Source organism: Palaemon carinicauda, chromosome 3 (genome assembly GCF_036898095.1).
Source record: "Palaemon carinicauda isolate YSFRI2023 chromosome 3, ASM3689809v2, whole genome shotgun sequence".
In the NCBI taxonomy this organism is placed as follows: Eukaryota; Metazoa; Arthropoda; class Malacostraca; order Decapoda; family Palaemonidae; genus Palaemon; species Palaemon carinicauda.
The window spans coordinates 154,847,959-154,864,901 of record NC_090727.1 but is presented as its reverse complement, the minus strand read 5'-3'; the positions used below and the strand labels follow the sequence as shown (position 1 = coordinate 154,864,901).

General features: G+C 33.7%; 1 protein-coding gene across 6 annotated transcripts in view; it reads right to left on the bottom strand.

The window, feature by feature from the left end:
- The window catches only part of Cdep (Chondrocyte-derived ezrin-like domain containing protein), a 262,650-nt gene that overhangs the window by 152,209 nt on the left and 93,498 nt on the right, over nucleotides 1-16,943 (bottom strand). For all 6 annotated transcript variants that reach the window (XM_068371013.1, XM_068371014.1, XM_068371015.1 and 3 more), the window contains 2 exons: nucleotides 15,209-15,296; nucleotides 13,543-13,698 (listed from right to left, as the gene is read on the bottom strand). In XM_068371013.1, coding sequence (XP_068227114.1) covers nucleotides 13,543-13,698; nucleotides 15,209-15,296 — 244 coding nt within the window. The remainder of the gene's footprint in view (nucleotides 1-13,542; nucleotides 13,699-15,208; nucleotides 15,297-16,943) is intronic.

Sequence of the window (16,943 nt, the reverse complement as noted above, 5' to 3'; positions counted from 1 at the left end):
AATTTTATTAACATCGATTACACTGGTTTTACACAAAAAAAATAAATAAAAAGACCTAAGCTCCTCTCACGCTCACACACCAACAAATGACAGTGATCTATTGTATCATTAAGGAGTCCCTACATACAAAATGCTTGAGTCATGCAAGTATCATGAACATGGCAACAGGAAAGACATCAATAGACTGCACATCACTTGACACTACTCATTTCATGCATTGCTTATCACACAGACACAGACACTAGCTTTTGCATACATACAACACTTCAAAAGAACTCAATGAACTGTATATCTCCTAACTATTGACTAAACTTAAGATGACAATCTTCACTGAACCATTACACATGCCATAACTATTTGCATAAATACTTCAGTGAAAACATACAATTAATATCAAGAGTCTTCAGCATACTGCACACTACAACACCAACAACATCTGAACTTCAAACACTTTCAAGATTCTTCACAGAACAAAAACTAAAAAAAAAAAAATGTTAAAACTGAAAATCAACAAGCAATATCCGCAGTAATTAACATAAACTTGGATATTACCTCATCACAACAAAGGACAATACCATCACCAGGAGTATAACACAGATACAAGTATTGTCCAATTGCAAGACTACAAATTCTCAATTATAAATAAAAAATTTGTAGTATAAATAGAAAAAATTTAAGATACAAGTGAAGTGTGCTGGACTTCTAAATAACTGTCTTTACCACAGATAATATTTTTTAAGCATTTAAAGAGTAAAAGTCAAAGTAAGGTTCAATGAATTTCTGCGAACAAAACTTTCCTTATAAAAGATGTCAGATTTGCATCATATTCACAGACACTTCTCTCCTGTTTCAAATGAACATTTTCTGATATGTTAGGAACACTGTGCATGTGCCACCTGGAATAAAAAAAAATTCCAGGAAGCAAAGCTCCTTACTTTCATGTAGTCTACACTATTTGCTGCATTGGGAGGGGGAACGTTAACTTTCATTATAAATACTGTACAGAGCAGCACAGTATAGTAAAACCGTCAAATTGTTCTTGGGATTGGTTCCATGACTCAATATATAACTCAAAAGCTAGCATAAACTATTCAGATTTTGACCTATAATGACATAGTATACATACATGATCTACGTACAGTCTATTTCAAAAATAGTCTCTAGATTACTTTTGAAGCCTAAAACCACTGAATACAGTAATAGAAGTTTAGTGCTATAAGGTTTTTTTCTTTTGTATATACTGTATATAAAATGTGTTTAATCAAAATTATTAAAAATATATAGGTTACATATTGTACACAAAACACTGTTTACCCAAGATTATCAAAAAAAAAAATTATGTGCCCCTCATTAATCAAATTGCACACCGACAGTAAAAAGACTTGCAGATTATTCTTATTTGACGATTTGAAAGAGAAAATGCAAATAAAATTGAACTACATAATATTGATTGATAAAAAGTAACCATAAATAAATTCCGACTCAATCTTTCTCATTGTAGTTTTGATTATGTAATACTTTAGTGAATACAATGGAAATCTTATTAGAATTGCAGTGAGCTTGAAGCTTAGTCCTACATAATAGTGACCATAATTTTATCCTCAATAATAATTTTATACATCATAGATCCAGTTTCAAGTTATGGTTATAGAAATGTGTTATAAGGTGGCAATAGGTTACCCTAACAGTTTTAAATATTATGACTGAATACTTTTCATGGATTCCTTATGTTATTCGTGTCCTTGGTGCACGGCCAATTCAAATATTTTTAAACGTCTGTATCTGAACTTTTTTCCTAATACTGTATCTTTATTTTCAAATTTGGAAGTGTATCATGTTTAATTCGAGGGCTGGGTGTAATGGGATGTGTAAAAAATTAATTTTGCTTTTTAGAAGTATTTTTATTTCTATGCACCTCCTCCTATGTTCATATTGCTTTAGCTCCATAAATTTAGGTAAAACGTCTACCTCCAAAATTATATAGTAAAAATCCAATTTTTTCTCTTTCAAAAGATACATGCCCCCATTAAAGTAATGAAAAAATGGGTGGTCAATGGTATGTAGCAAGCTAAGAGTTTCCCATTCAGTTTTGAAGTCTAAAAGTATTCCCTACTTGACATCCCAAGTCAGTGGGTACTTTCCTCTTGGTAAAGGGAGAAGAGACTCTTTAGCTATGGGGTAAGCTGTTCTTCTAGGAGGACACTCCAAAATCAAACCATTGTTCTCAGGTCTTGGGTAGTGCAAAAGCCTGTGTACCATAGTTTTTCACTATCTTGGGGTTGAGTTCTCTTGCTTGAGGGTACACTCGGGCACACTATTCTATCTCATTTCTCCTCCTCTTGTTTTTTTTTTAATAATTTTTTTATAATCTATATATGAAAGATTTATTTTATTGTTGTTACGGTTCTTAAATCATTTGATTATAATTGTTAAATAATTCTCTTATAGTTTCCCTATGTGAGTAGGGATCCCGTACTGGCAAGCAGTATGGAAGCTTCCAGCTCAGAGATGTCACAAATGGTTTTATCATCGGCAACTCCCACATGGTCAGAACTCTGATGGCTAACTGAAGAAGCAAAGAGCTTCGGTGCCAATTACCAGTCTTCTTGCTCGTGCAGCAAAGTTTCTCTTGCCCGGGACAAAACAGGTTGAAAAGGGCAATCGCGTTGTCCTCCATCTATCTTGGTACTTCTACAGAAAGTTAGCAAAGCTACCATGAAAAGTAACTCCTTGTTTGTTTACATATGCTACTACTGTCTTGTTATCAGTCATGAACACCACAGCATCTTGAAAGAAGTTGTTGGAAGGTCTTGAGAGCCAGAAGTTCTGCTCTCAATTCTAAGAAGTTTGTGTGGCACTGACAAATCTCACTTGAAGGGATGTGCCACTTTCCTGAATCTCTCTTTCCTGTTTTGGGACGACACAAAGCTTTGCCTATTAGGAGTTTATTTGCAATCCTAGATATTCCAGTTCTCATGAAGGCTGTAGAGAGAACTTCTAGCAGTTTATGCCCGAAGTCTACTAGGATTAATCACTCATTTCGGTAACAAGGAGGACTTATCCCATTGGCATGGACCCAGGTTGAAACCAGAGTGGACACTCTAATGAACACCCGAGGGGCTGTGGACAGGTCAAAGCACAGCACCTTGGACTGGTAAAGCATGTCGTGAAGGACGAATCCAAGTACTTTCTTGATGCCTTGAGATCCAGTGTTTTCAAGAGGTCCATTTGTCTAGTGGTCAACCAGACCAATGCTGCACAAAGGCAAGAACCTTTTCTGATCCCTTCACAAAGGAACAGGACATTACTGAATGTTGAGTCAACGGAGGGAGAGAGAAGGAACGAGATGTGGTACCCTGCACAGAGGACTGAAACCATCCAAGGTTCATCCCCAAGGGTCTCTCATCTCTACCTCCTGCACTTCAGATATTCTCCCACCTGTAGATCAAGGAATCAGCCCCTTGGCCGGAGAGATCACGTCTTCCTCCACTGCTCCTAGCACCCTTCCCACTAAAGGCTTCCTTTCTTATTACCCTTGTCTATAAATGGGAGAGGTCCTGAGCACAGGAGGCACCGTTGTCCATTGACTATTGTTTATCCCAGCCAGGTCAGCAAGGCTACTGTTATAATGGACAAAAGTTTGTATCTGTATTGAAACAAACAAGTTAAGTGATTCAGTAAGTGATAGTGAATGCTTTTCAGGAAAGAGCTCTTGATATTTTACACAAATTTCTCATGGAGGGAGATTCTCCCTCCAAGCAGTAACCCTCATCAACCTCCTCCTCACGTATGACAGCCACGACACTCCTCAAAGGTAAAGTGCAAGGTAATTTTTCAATATCTTTACTTTTAATTATGAATTATCTATTTGTACTATTCTTTATGTTATGGGGTATAATTTTCTGCTCATGTAACAATAAAATCCTTTAAAAATTAGTGTACTGTATAAGTGTATTTTTAGACGTGGAATGCATGGAGGAATTACATTTTACTGTAAAGTATTTCTTATGGGAAATATTAGTTTTGTTTATGTGTATTTTGATTCAAAAGCTTGCTCTTGGAATAAATCATGCTTATATACAGAGGTATCAATGTACATATATAAGCATAAGTAATACAAAATCTGGATTTTTTTTTAAATCTGAAAACAGATGTACTCAAATGATGTGGTAAGTTGAAAAAACAGTAAATATATGTAGTGACCTCTACATACTTATTGAAGTATATACAGCACTACAGTATGTTTCTTTTATCTTTCAATAACAATTTGCATCCAGTAAAGATATTCTATAAAGATTATGATTAAAACTTTTCATGTGGAGTGGTAGGAGAAAATTGTCTTAAGATCCAAAATATTCCAACAACAATAAAATCTCTCTAATCTTGAACTCTATCCCTTTCAAATTTCTGATTCATGAAATACTGTATGGTTAAAAAAAAAATATATATAATTTCTTTACTCACAACACGATACAAGGTACTAAAATTTATAAAATCCTATGTAATGTTTGTGTTTGCCAACCTTGCAATCTCATCGTTCTCAAAATTGGCATTTATTTCTGATGCAGTATTGAATTTTATAGTACTATATTTTATTATCACAACTTACCATAATAAACTGTATATGTATTCATAATTCTGTACTGTCAAAAGCAACTAGACAGATACAGTATTGCAAAGACGATACGTTTAGATGTGAGATTAAACTTTTTTTTACAGTGTGCTGGGAACAATGCTTGTAATTCTAACCATATTTGATAATAAAAAGATAAAAAAAGTACATGTGTGTACTGTTACTGTATGTATTAGTTAATGATTATACAATAATTACTAATCTCTCAAAATTATTTGAGGTTTTCTCAGTTGTTTACCAGGATCTCTTTGCTCTAAGTTTAAACATATCCTAGCCCATGGAGCTGCATGAATACCCCAAATCTTATATTTTCAAGGGATAACTCTATCCTACCAAGTTCCTGATACAAATATAAAAATAACAGATCGCATGTATTTGACATACTAAGTTGAACCAATACTGAAGCTGATGTTCCTGATACAAAAAATAAGAATTAAACTATTACCTACCCTTAAACTCCTTTCTATTATTATTTTTGGCCTTAAAAATTGGAAAACTGTTGTAATGATCAGCTTTTACTGAAAAATTCTTACAAAACCCCCAGCTTCAGTGATATTAACTCCCAGGAACTTTTCTAGACTAAAATGACTATAAAAAAAAAAAACCCACAATTATAAAGTATACAAAGTTCCAAATTAAAAACTACTGTACAATGCCATTACACTAAGACGACATAATTACTGTATCGATGTAATGAAAATAAACCAGAAGGAAATTTTACCTCGCCCAAGAATCAAATACTGTACCATTTTATAATTATGACTAGGATGCAAATCAGTTTACAAGTGACCACATCACACAACAGTCAATAACAATAATTTCTCTGCTGCAGTATCTATAACTTTTTAGTAAAAAAATAATAATCAATCTATACTTTTTCATTTTCCTCAGTTTAACATAATACAACAATATCAAAAGCTATTGGCAAACAAATTCCAGTTATTATAACAACATCCTAACCTATTAGCCGAGCTTTCTAAGGACCAATGATGCTGAAATCAGTACAAATACATGAGTATAAAATCAAGCAAATTCTTTCACTCACTAAAGAGGGGTTAAAATTCCACCCTTAGATTTAGAACAAATTTGGATTGATTTTACAATAGTGATGGTCAAACTTTCAACAGTGTTAAAGCAATTTTGAGTAAGTTTTAAATCAATTAGGTTTCAAACATACCAATAATTGACCCTTTATAAGTCAATAATTACATAAAGACCATTACTACTGAAAAACAAATTCATGCCAGTGAAGTAGCGGCTGGCCGACAGTTAGTGAGTTAGAGACATGCTTTTGAGGCGGGTTGACAAAACACACAGCTGACTTGTAAGTTACTCTACCTCGCCCTGAGTGGGGGGGATGACCAGCCAATCACAAGGGGGAGGGAAAGACAAAAGAAATACTGTTGAAATACATGGTCATAACCTGATACATAAGGCAAAATTCTGATTTCAATATTTCACTATAAACTACTATACATGTGCTAAATTTTTCATGTACATAATGAACATCTATATTTTATATCATTCTATTTTATTATATACAGTATATCATTTATATGAAACATTAGGTCTACCTTATCACCAATGTGAATTAAAACTTAAATCTACAAAAAATATTTTTACCAACGTCTCATTGCAGTAAGCCAAAAGATATGGTGCTCTACAGAATAGTCAAACTAATGGTAAATATAAATGAGAAATTTAAATTGCAAAAGGCCTCCATTTAGGGAATAAATATTAAAGCCGACTATTCATAGTATCTGTATAAGTTACCCAAAAATCAATCACTGACCCTTCACTTCACGAGATCAAAATATTCATATAAAATCCAATAAATGGATTACAGTGAATAAATCAAATTTGCTGTTCAAAGATAACAGAAAAGGCCATCTTTATAGCCTCAGCATAAAATATAGTAAATTGATTAAAGATTAAATCAAAACCAGTAGCAACAAACTTGCCATTGCCTAATAAAATTCTATAACAAATAATTACTTATAGTGCCCATTTTACTCTATATATAAAGTTTTCCAACAAAAATTCTCCAAAGGAAGTACAGTAGTAGTAATATAGTAAGTGGATACTGTGCATGCCTAGTCAGACCCACTATTTTTTGCCTGCCAACCCAGACTCTTTAGTTAGCCTGTAACTCAGCCCATTTTTCAAGTACAATAGAAAAAATTGCCTTTTCCTTTTATTATCACGTTCTTCTAATTTTTTCATCTATACTTTCAATTCATTACTATGATTTATAATTATTATTTCTACGATTGCCTCCTTATGTTTATATTGCTGCTTCTCCAGAAGCTGAGTCTCCTTATGTTTATATTGCTGCTTCTCCAGAAGTTTAGTCTCCTTATGTTTATTTTGCTGCTTCTCCAGAAGCTTAGTCTCCTTATGTTTATATTGCTGCTTCTCCAGAAGTTTAGTCTCCTTATGTTTATTTTGCTGCTTCTCCAGATGCTTAGTCTCCTTATGTTTATATTGCTGCTTCTCCAAAAGCTTAGTTTAAGCGACATCTACCCCTAAACTATTTCTAAATTATCAAATTTTCCCCTTTTCTTTCCCTTCAATAAACAAATACCCTTAATAAAAGAAGGAACACTCCAGCAGTAAGAGCCTCAAATTCTTTAATTACTTTACACTTCAGGTACTAAACCTTTGCAACGCCACAAACCTAGTTGATATATAAGATAATTAGAATACTGGGAGGAAGAAGACAGAGGGAAATCTAAATTTTAATATCCCTCCCCTCACTAAGAAAGTGCTCCTAAACTATATTGCATTTCATAGGTGGATGGCGTGGCATATCATATCATTCCCTTAAATCTTGGGGTGAACAAAATTGCAATATGTTACGCTTGGCAGTACATTCCATTCACTCCTAAACTCGGTCACTAGCTCATCGACATCACGAGACCTCCACACACACATGCGCACCATCCCCTGTATACACTCCAGTTGGAAGCAAACCAGGAAATCACCTGATTTTCCCTAGTTTCAACCTATGATAAATGATTATGAAGAGAAAGAAAACAGTGAGGCAAAACTTGGAAGTGAAGCATTATTGACTTTTCTAACCTTACGAAACCTTATTACTAAAAAATACCCTTATTAGTTGAATAAAGAAAACTTTGGAAGTTTCTTATTCTTCCAAATATACAGAAGTAGCTACTTCCTAAGTTCACAATTTTGTGGTGGATAGACAATATGTTGTCGTCTAAAGATTCAGAAAAAAAGCTAATAATTTCAGTTCCCTTTTAGTTGTTTCTTTGATCATTATTTAATTTTTAGGGAAAAGATTGCAGAGTTGTTGTTGATGGGAATCATGGTGAGTATAGGAATGTGATATGTGGTGTTCCTCAGGGTAGTGTTCTTGGCCCATTACTTTTCATACTATATACACATGACATGTGGTTTGGCCTAGAAAACTGGCTTGTTGCAAATGCAGATGATGCTACTCTTTGCATCAATTCCATCTACTGAATGTAGATCTAAGGTTGCTGAATCCCTTAATAGAGATCTTGCTAAAATTAGAGCATGGTGCAAATTATGGGGTATGAAGTTGAATCCTAACAAAACTCAAAGTATGATTGTAAGTAGGTCAAGAACGGTGGCTCCTCAACATCCGGATCTCAGCATTGATAGAGTTTCTTTAACTTTGTATGACTTAAAATTTTAGGTGTGATTCTCTACAACCAATTTACTTTTGCGAAACACATTAGGTCTGTTTTCTGCAATTGCACAAAACATTGGCTTATTGAGTGTCTTTTTAAGATTTTCAGAAGAATTAGATTAGAGTTCTCTTGCTTAAGGGTACACTTGGGTACACTGTTCTATCTTATTTCTCTCCTGTTTTTTGAAGTCTTTATAGGTTATATATGAAAAATCTAATTCAATGTTATTACTGTTCCGAGTATATTTTATTTTGATAGTTTACTACTTCGCTAGTAGTTTTTTTATTTCCTCGTTTCCTTTCCTCACTGGGCTACTTTTCCCTGTTGGAGCCCTTGGGCTTATAGCATCTTGCTTTTTCAATTAGGGTTATAGCGTAGCTTGTAATAATAATTATTCTACCTTGTTTCGTGTATTGTTCTCCTGTCAGGTCCTCGGTCGCTGATTCTCATCTTAATTTGTTGGACAGGAGCTTACTGTCTATTGAATTTCTTATTTCTGATCTACAAGTTAATCTCTGGCAACGTCGTTCAATTAGTTCATTATGCATGTTGCATAAGATTTTTTATAATTCTGACCATCCTTTACATTCAGATCTTCCCAGACAGTTCCATCCTGTTCATAATACTAGGCACACAGTTAATTCTAATAGTCAGGCCTTCCCCACCACGAGGCTCAATACTACACAGTATTCTGGAAATTTTATACCAGCTGTGATCAAGTTGTGGAATGATCCTCCTAATCATTTAGTTAAATCGGTAGAACTTCAATAGTTCAAACTTGCAGCAAAATATATTTATGCTGAACAGGTCGACAAATCTTTTTATAGCTTATATATGAATATGTTTTAATGTTGTTAATGTTTTTAAAGTATTTTGTTTTAATTGTTCATTACTCCTTATATCATTTATTTCCTTATTTCCTTTCCTCACTGGGCTATTTTTCCCTGTTGGAGCCCTTGGGTTTATGGTATCTTGCTTTAACAACTAGGATTGCAGCTTAGTTAGTAATAATAGTAATAATAATATGGTCATTAAGCCTTCTATAAAGTAGGAATGCAATGACTTGTATAAGACTCATCAATTACATAATATCTTAGATTTCAATTTGATTTCCAGTTTTGACTCCATCTTTGTGCCTGTAAGTTGGTTGATTAAGAAATGCCATTTGTGGGTAATCAAGCAGGGAGTGTTCTTGGATCACTTTTCTTAGCAGATTCCATAAGTATTTACCAAGTTTAAATTGGCTTCCCTAATGGATTCGTTAACAGCCTTGCATAGAGAAAGCACTGTATTTTAAATAAATCAAGACATTTTCCTTTCAGACTGTGATAAGCATTTACTGTATTTTAAGGAAGTAAAATCTTTTTAATTACAGCTGTAAGGAGTACAATGTTGTAAGCAGAATGATCAACCTTAAGAGTTTCATAATGAGCAAGTAGTGCAGGCCAATTTCATGATGAACAGAAATTAGTTACCTTGTGCGGAGTGGATAACTATATGACAAGCCAATACTCACTTATTATTACACTATTGATAATCTTATATACTTCAATTTACTTGAACTCTGTTATTCTTAGAAGACCAGTGACCTTCTCTTGTAGGAGGCAAGTCTGACTTGCCTATCTGGTTGATTACAGTTTCCTGATTCCCAGTCAGGTCCAGTGGCCATGATTACATAACGTTCTGAATATTCACTGCATATTACAAAGTTCAGTTCTTTCCAAATTCTTTAGTTACTTTACATCCTTCTGCAGCTATAGTCACTCGATTAGACATCTAGTCATTCGATTAGACATCTAGTGAGGCCAAAGGCTGAGTAGGTAGTCAGGATCCTTGTGTCCCTCCTCTCACTAACATAAGCACCCTTAGGAAACAATTTTTACTTAGGGAGATGAAGTTTCACATCTTATATGCTCTTGAATTTTTACTCAATAGAATCTTATTGCTGCTGGTTACATTAGGTTCCAAATTACAGTACATTTATATTTGCCTGTATGCTCATTACAGGTTTACTTTAGTTGGGTAAATTTATACACTAGTGCTTTTAATACCCATAAGAGTCTGGCAATAAAGACTAAGTATTTTAGGGGATTATTTGTATTCAGTAAAGAACTTTAGTTTTAAAATGATAAAAGTTTGATTCGCAAATAATATATTGCAATCATTCAGGTGGTAAAGTTACATAGGCTTTGCCTTTCTTTCACAAGCCTTCACAAACACAGCACTAATGTACCAGTTCTAAACAATGAGGTGCAAATTGAGTACTCCTGAAATCTCATGATAAAACTACCATGTAAACTTCTCAATTCCCCCTTTTCACTAGCAATTAATTATTGAATAGTAACAAAGAATGGCTACAAACATCAGTTTTGTTTACTCTAAAAGTCTTTGATGCCTCAAAGACATTGAGACTTTAATCAGGCTACTGTAGTCTGTTACCGAGCCTAATAAATATCATAACACCACCCTGCTTTGAGTCCATCATAGCGATTAATAAAGAAAACCTTTATATTCAAGGTTTACAGGATAATTTACTACTTGCTATTTAGGAGAAATGAGCACACAAGTAATTTTGAAATACTTTCCTTTGCAGTCAATTCTCATGTTTTAGAAAGCATTTTCTTTTTAGCCTCTGCTTTTTCTAGTTACTTTTATTGTTAATATACATTACTCCTATTAAAGGACTCAACTTTGAATAGATAGAATAAACACAAACTACTTTTTCATATTTGTGCTTTTGTGAATCCCACAAACAGATGGCAAAATCACCGAAGAGCATAGATCACATGATAGAAGCTCCAACTTAATTCCTGGAGAAATTAGAGGGGAATCAAATTTCAGTTACAAAATTTTCCTTTAAAATACCCTTATTCATGCTATTTTACTCAACCGATTATTTGAACAACTTACCATGCACATTTTAGGAAATTATCTTTAGTAGCAGTCCCTTGAAAACTGAAGTAAGTTATTCTCTGTCTTTAACCTCATATAATAATAGATATTACCATAACTAAAAAGTTTGGGCCCCTAGGAACTGGATTATTCCTTACCTAAATTTTAAATCAAGTACTCTTAAGTATGTAACGGGTTTGTTGTAAAACTGATGATACTTTTAAAAAAAAAAAATTTCAACTTGAATTTTTTTCCTTCCTGTCATGTTCTGTTATCATGTACTGATACAACACAAAAAATGACTGGATTAGCAGGTATACAGACAGTATTAGGAGGTAAGTTGGCCAAGGTGCCACACACCCATTGAGATACTTTAGTCCTACTAGAGTGCTATTGGGTCCTTTGACTGACCAGATATTACATTGGATCCCTCCCTAGTTAAGGCTCAAGCTTTCATTTGCCTACATCTACACCGAATAATCGGGCCAATTTTTTACACATTTTCTTTCCTCATACCTCATAATGCCACCTAACAAAAAATTCTTCTTCACTCAAGAGGTTAACTACTGCACTGTAATTATTCAGTGGCCACTTTCCACTTGGTAAGGATAGAAAAGATTCTTTAGCAATGGTAAGGAGCTCTTCCACGAGGACACTCCAAAATCAAACCATTGGGTAGTGGCCCTGCACTATGGTCATAGTGCCCCTGCCTCTGCATTATGGTCTTCCACTGTCTTGAGTTACAATGCTCTTGCTTGAGGGTACACTAGCACACCATTCCGTTTGTTTCCTTATTTCTTTTTCTCACTGGGCTATTTTCTCCGTTAGAGCCCCCGGGCTTCCAGCATCCTGCTTTTCCAACTAGGGTTTGTGGCTTAGCTAGTACTGATAATGATATTAAATATTCATCTACTATAGTATTGTACTACTTCCTTTGAAAATTTTAGTCGGGGAAATTTTTTGGAAAATGGGTGTTATAAGCAATACGTTTAGATCGAATAAATTCATCTATTTCTAACATATACGTTTTTCAATCAGAACAACAAAATTTATGCAAAATATTGTACTTTATGAAAAATGCCAGAGCTAATTAATGCATAAATCATAATCAATGTAACATTAAATCTTCAGTACATTACAGATTATCAGAAAATTTAACTTGACTAAAGTGAAATCCTCTAAAATCTTTGAAAAAAACTATAGGCATTTGTTTTTAAATTCAAGCTACACTTCCAAGAACACAGTCTCTCAGTTAATCGTTAACAAATCCCGGTAAAATAACAAAAACCTCTAAAATTATTTTAATATCAATTATTTCATGGAAAAATTCCTAAACTGTATTTAATATAACCTTGCAACGTTAAAAATTAATACTGTACCAGTGAATAAAACTCTCTCTCTCGCACAATAAAAAATGTACCACCATAATAACCATCGTCAAATCTCCTTCCCTCCACACTTTATTCACTTTAAAATGGCAGCTTTTAAGGATTATTATCTTAATTACATAAATTTATATAATTTATACTGTAACATTTGAATCAACCCTTGCTGTATTTCCAGTTTCGTTCTCTTTTATTAAACTTCATAAATACTTGCACAGTATTGTTTTACAATTTAACAACTTTCTTCAAATCCCCTCTTTTCTCTCTACTTCATTTATTATAACATCATTAACCCACTTACAAAGTTTCCACATACTTTTGCAGTTTAAAAAAAAAAAAAAAAGACAATATGCCGTAAACTCTTTCTCCCAACTTTCAATTAAAAAAGTAATAAAGCTTTATTTCACAGATATTCAGATTCATAAAATATTTTCAATTCAAGAAATATAGAACTACAAAAGTATTTAAATGTACAGCAATTTGAAAGTTAGTTTCACTTATTTCTATCTAACCTCAGTTGCAGTAGAAAGTACAGCACATGACTTCGATAAGACACAGGGACAAATTTCAAGGGATTGTAACTTCCCTAAAAAGAAAACTCTTAAGGATTTCCATTTAATTTCAGTAATACTGCGTATTTAACAAGGACAGTCTACACTAAAATCAACTGCACCATTTCCATTCAACAATGTTTCTTATTCAAATAAGACCCAACAGGGAAAAAAACCCATAATGGTATAATCCATATGTACCCTTGGTTTAACTTCAATTGAAAGTTTTCATTATGCCACCACACTTTCCTGAAACACTAAGAAAATAAAGAAAACACAGGCAATAGCCGTAACAGCCGAAAAAGAAATAAACAGTGTTACGCTATTATATTTCCCCAATAAAGCATTTCTGCAAGTACAGTAATAAATCATACTAGAAAAAAAAGCAATAATAGGGTACTCACATATCCCTCTGGATGCAATTTGGTTAGGAAGCGTTTTCGTTTAAATGAAAGTTTTCTTATTTTTGCCCAAGAAAATGTGTTGATCTTTGTATGATTCTGAAAGACCAACACACCCATGTGTGCAACTGCCAAGTTGAGTGGTACACCTTCATTATCCTGGAAAAGCAAATCCTTTAATTAGTATTGCAAGAATCCTTTGCAATAATCAGATTAACAGTAAAACTTATTCAAGTTGAGAGAGGAATTTTAAATTTAGTCCTCAACTCAAAACCAAAGCCTCAGGCATTAACAAAACGAATAAAGCTGGAAATAAAACCCATCACGATGACAGACGACTACCCATAGCCAGTTAAAAGTGTTACTAGAAAAAATTATAAACAGGATGAGCATTGTGTTCCAAAGCCAGTATAAAAAATATCTGAAGATAGGGCCACAGAACCAAGCCAGAATCAAACAACCCGCTCAAACATTGTTTAAAGTGGAAAAATACGGTAAAACAAATGTCACACAAAAAAATCTAGCAAATATGTACATACATGGCAAAAGAGACAGGTGGAAGCACTGTCATATGATGCAGTCTGCAAAAATTTTTAAACATAATATGGAAGCAATTAAAATCTATATCTGCCACAAAAATTTTCCTTTTATCAAAACATTAATAGCAAATATACCTTATTTTATATGTACTACAGTACCTCTATAAACAGACCGACTTTTGAATTATATGCATATTAATACAAACATCTGTAAGCATACATCAAAAGTTTGCCTCGATACATTATTCTTAAAGACTATAATGATAATGATAGCACAAAGCCCTGTTTATTGACAAGGTTCACAAACTGTACGTGACTTTACCATTAATTTCATTATATAAAACCTAGTATAATGTACGTAAATCATTTCTATAAACCTCCCCTAATGTCCTTATTGCTTCTCCAAAGCTTAGTTTATTGACATTTACACCAAAATTTTTAAACATTTAATTTTTTTCTTTCTTTTTAATAGACATGTCTTTAGCAAAGTAATGAGACATACTAGCAGTTAATAGCAAGAAGCAAAGCACCAAGGATTCTTTGTTATTTCAGACTTTGTCACATTGGTTTGACATGAGACACTCCTCCTTCCAGATTGTGACAAGTTTTATTACATTTAAAAGTTTTCTTCCTCTGTAATCGTTAGCAATCACTGCACACGGATAGTGCTGCGATATACAGGAACATTGTGAGGGGTGTAAATACCTCACTGTTCCTCTCATGGAAATCATGTTTCAAATTCAAGCACAAATGAAGCTTGCCTTTAGTTCAGGGGGAAATCAAAAGACGACTAGGCTGGCTGTTCGTGGTAGGGATGACGATGATGATAAGACATGCCAGCATAATTTTCTACTGTAATATATAGCTAGGTTTGATTATGATGAGCTTCACAAGCTCACAAATCTTTTAGCTTCCTTTGCTAATTTTCGGGAAGCAGTGATGTGAGCACACGAGTTTACGCCTTTTCCTGAACATCTACTTTACTACAAGCGTACTACAGTATTAGTTTCACTATGAACTCGGTATCCTAAAAATAATCATTTGGAGAATTAGGAATAACCTAATTGAAAAATGCTATTAAAATCATTAAAATAAAATCTACTAGTTATTTGAATGTTGTAGTATCTTACCTTTGCAGGATGCATCTTTATTCCATATAGTTCACATCTTCTGGCAGTCTCCAATAAATTGAGATCAGCTGTAGCTGGTGTCATGCCCCTGTATAAGAAAAGTAAAGTATGTACAAATATAAAAAAAAAACCTTAAAACATGCAACTGAAAGATTGTTAAAAGCATAACTTATTTTTCAGAGAGATAAGTTAATAGATACTGTATATTGGTAGTCTTAAAGGAGCAAAAATCCCCAGTACTCTTAAAATTGTAATCAAAACAATGTATGAATGTGAATAAGAACTTTATATCTGTATCATTCATATAAAATAGAGTACCGTGCCGTACTTAACCCACATTTACCAAATCACCAATAATAGGAGCTCCCATAGTGTAAGTTGCTGCCTTTTGTATGTATTTACACAAATGAAAAATATTATTCCCTCAGCTATCGGCAATGTTCTGTTCAGTTTCCTCCAATTCTTCAGGTAACAACGTTACAATATATCAATCATATTTTAATTAGTTATTTTTTAATAACTACAAAAACAATTTACTACAATATGAAAGTTGAAATGCAAGCTAATCGGTTGTTGTTATCCAAATCCGTTATTCACAACAAAACCGAGGTTTTTCGTTCGTTCGGTAACGATACTTTTATCATTCAATCTCTTTTGCTTTTTAATTTTTCAACTTAACATTGGGATAAGGAGGGAAAGTAAAAGGTTAGTTTATTATAATTTGGTCTCAAAAAAAAAGGAACTCGTATGATACAAGAGATACTGTACATGATAAAAAAGGGATTTTGACGTAGGAAAAATCTATTTTTGGGCTCGAGCCATGTTGTCCTGATGGAAAGTTCCTTCTGGCAACTTCTACACTATAATATTTCTGCGATTGATATTACAAGAGAATTACCGTTAGGTATCACAGGGTTCCAACCCCCAGAAACGACTATCCTAAGGTATCGTGTATAATCAGGGACGTATCCTAAGATAACCATAGATATCTGCACCCTAAACAGACCTTACCCAGTCTAATCCACTAAGGGGAAGCATAGATAAGGAACTGTTACACATCATATCACCTTCGAGTGCCCCTATACGATCCTGCCTCTTATTCCTTCGAACGCAGCTGTTTGCTACAGTTCGGTTGATTTTTTCTGGGCTCTTTCTTCGTAGTTTTAGAAAAATCTTCTTGTGTATGGCTTCCTCTTCTTCATCAAAGTTGAGTAATTACAGATGAAAATTTGGTGCTCGCACAATATGCTAGATTGCAAGTGTTACACAAGTATATGCAGTAATACTTTAATTTACTTTATTAATTTTAAACCTCAAAAATTACTAATTGTAACAAATAATTAAGATAAAAACAAACTTATCTGCCCTTCGAACCTACGATATAGATTTACACGCATCTTTATAAATCCGCGATGTACCGGTAGAGTAATAGGTGAACCTCAATATGGCAAGGAATTACTTTATTTCTACGAGCTAAAATGTTTTTGTGTAAGCAGCGAATGCTGTACTTCACAAAAGACTTCAAAGGCTGTTCATTAGAAATACAGTATCAAGTGTGTGACGCTCAATATGGCTTTCTTTCTTCCAGTTTAACCTGCAAAAGTTATCACATTGTATCTAGTTTCCTTTTTCACAATCAATTTAAGCATAAATATGTTATTTTTATAATAAAATAAATTTTTGAATATTCTTACCCGGTGATTATATAAGCTGCAACTCTGTTGCTCGACAGAAA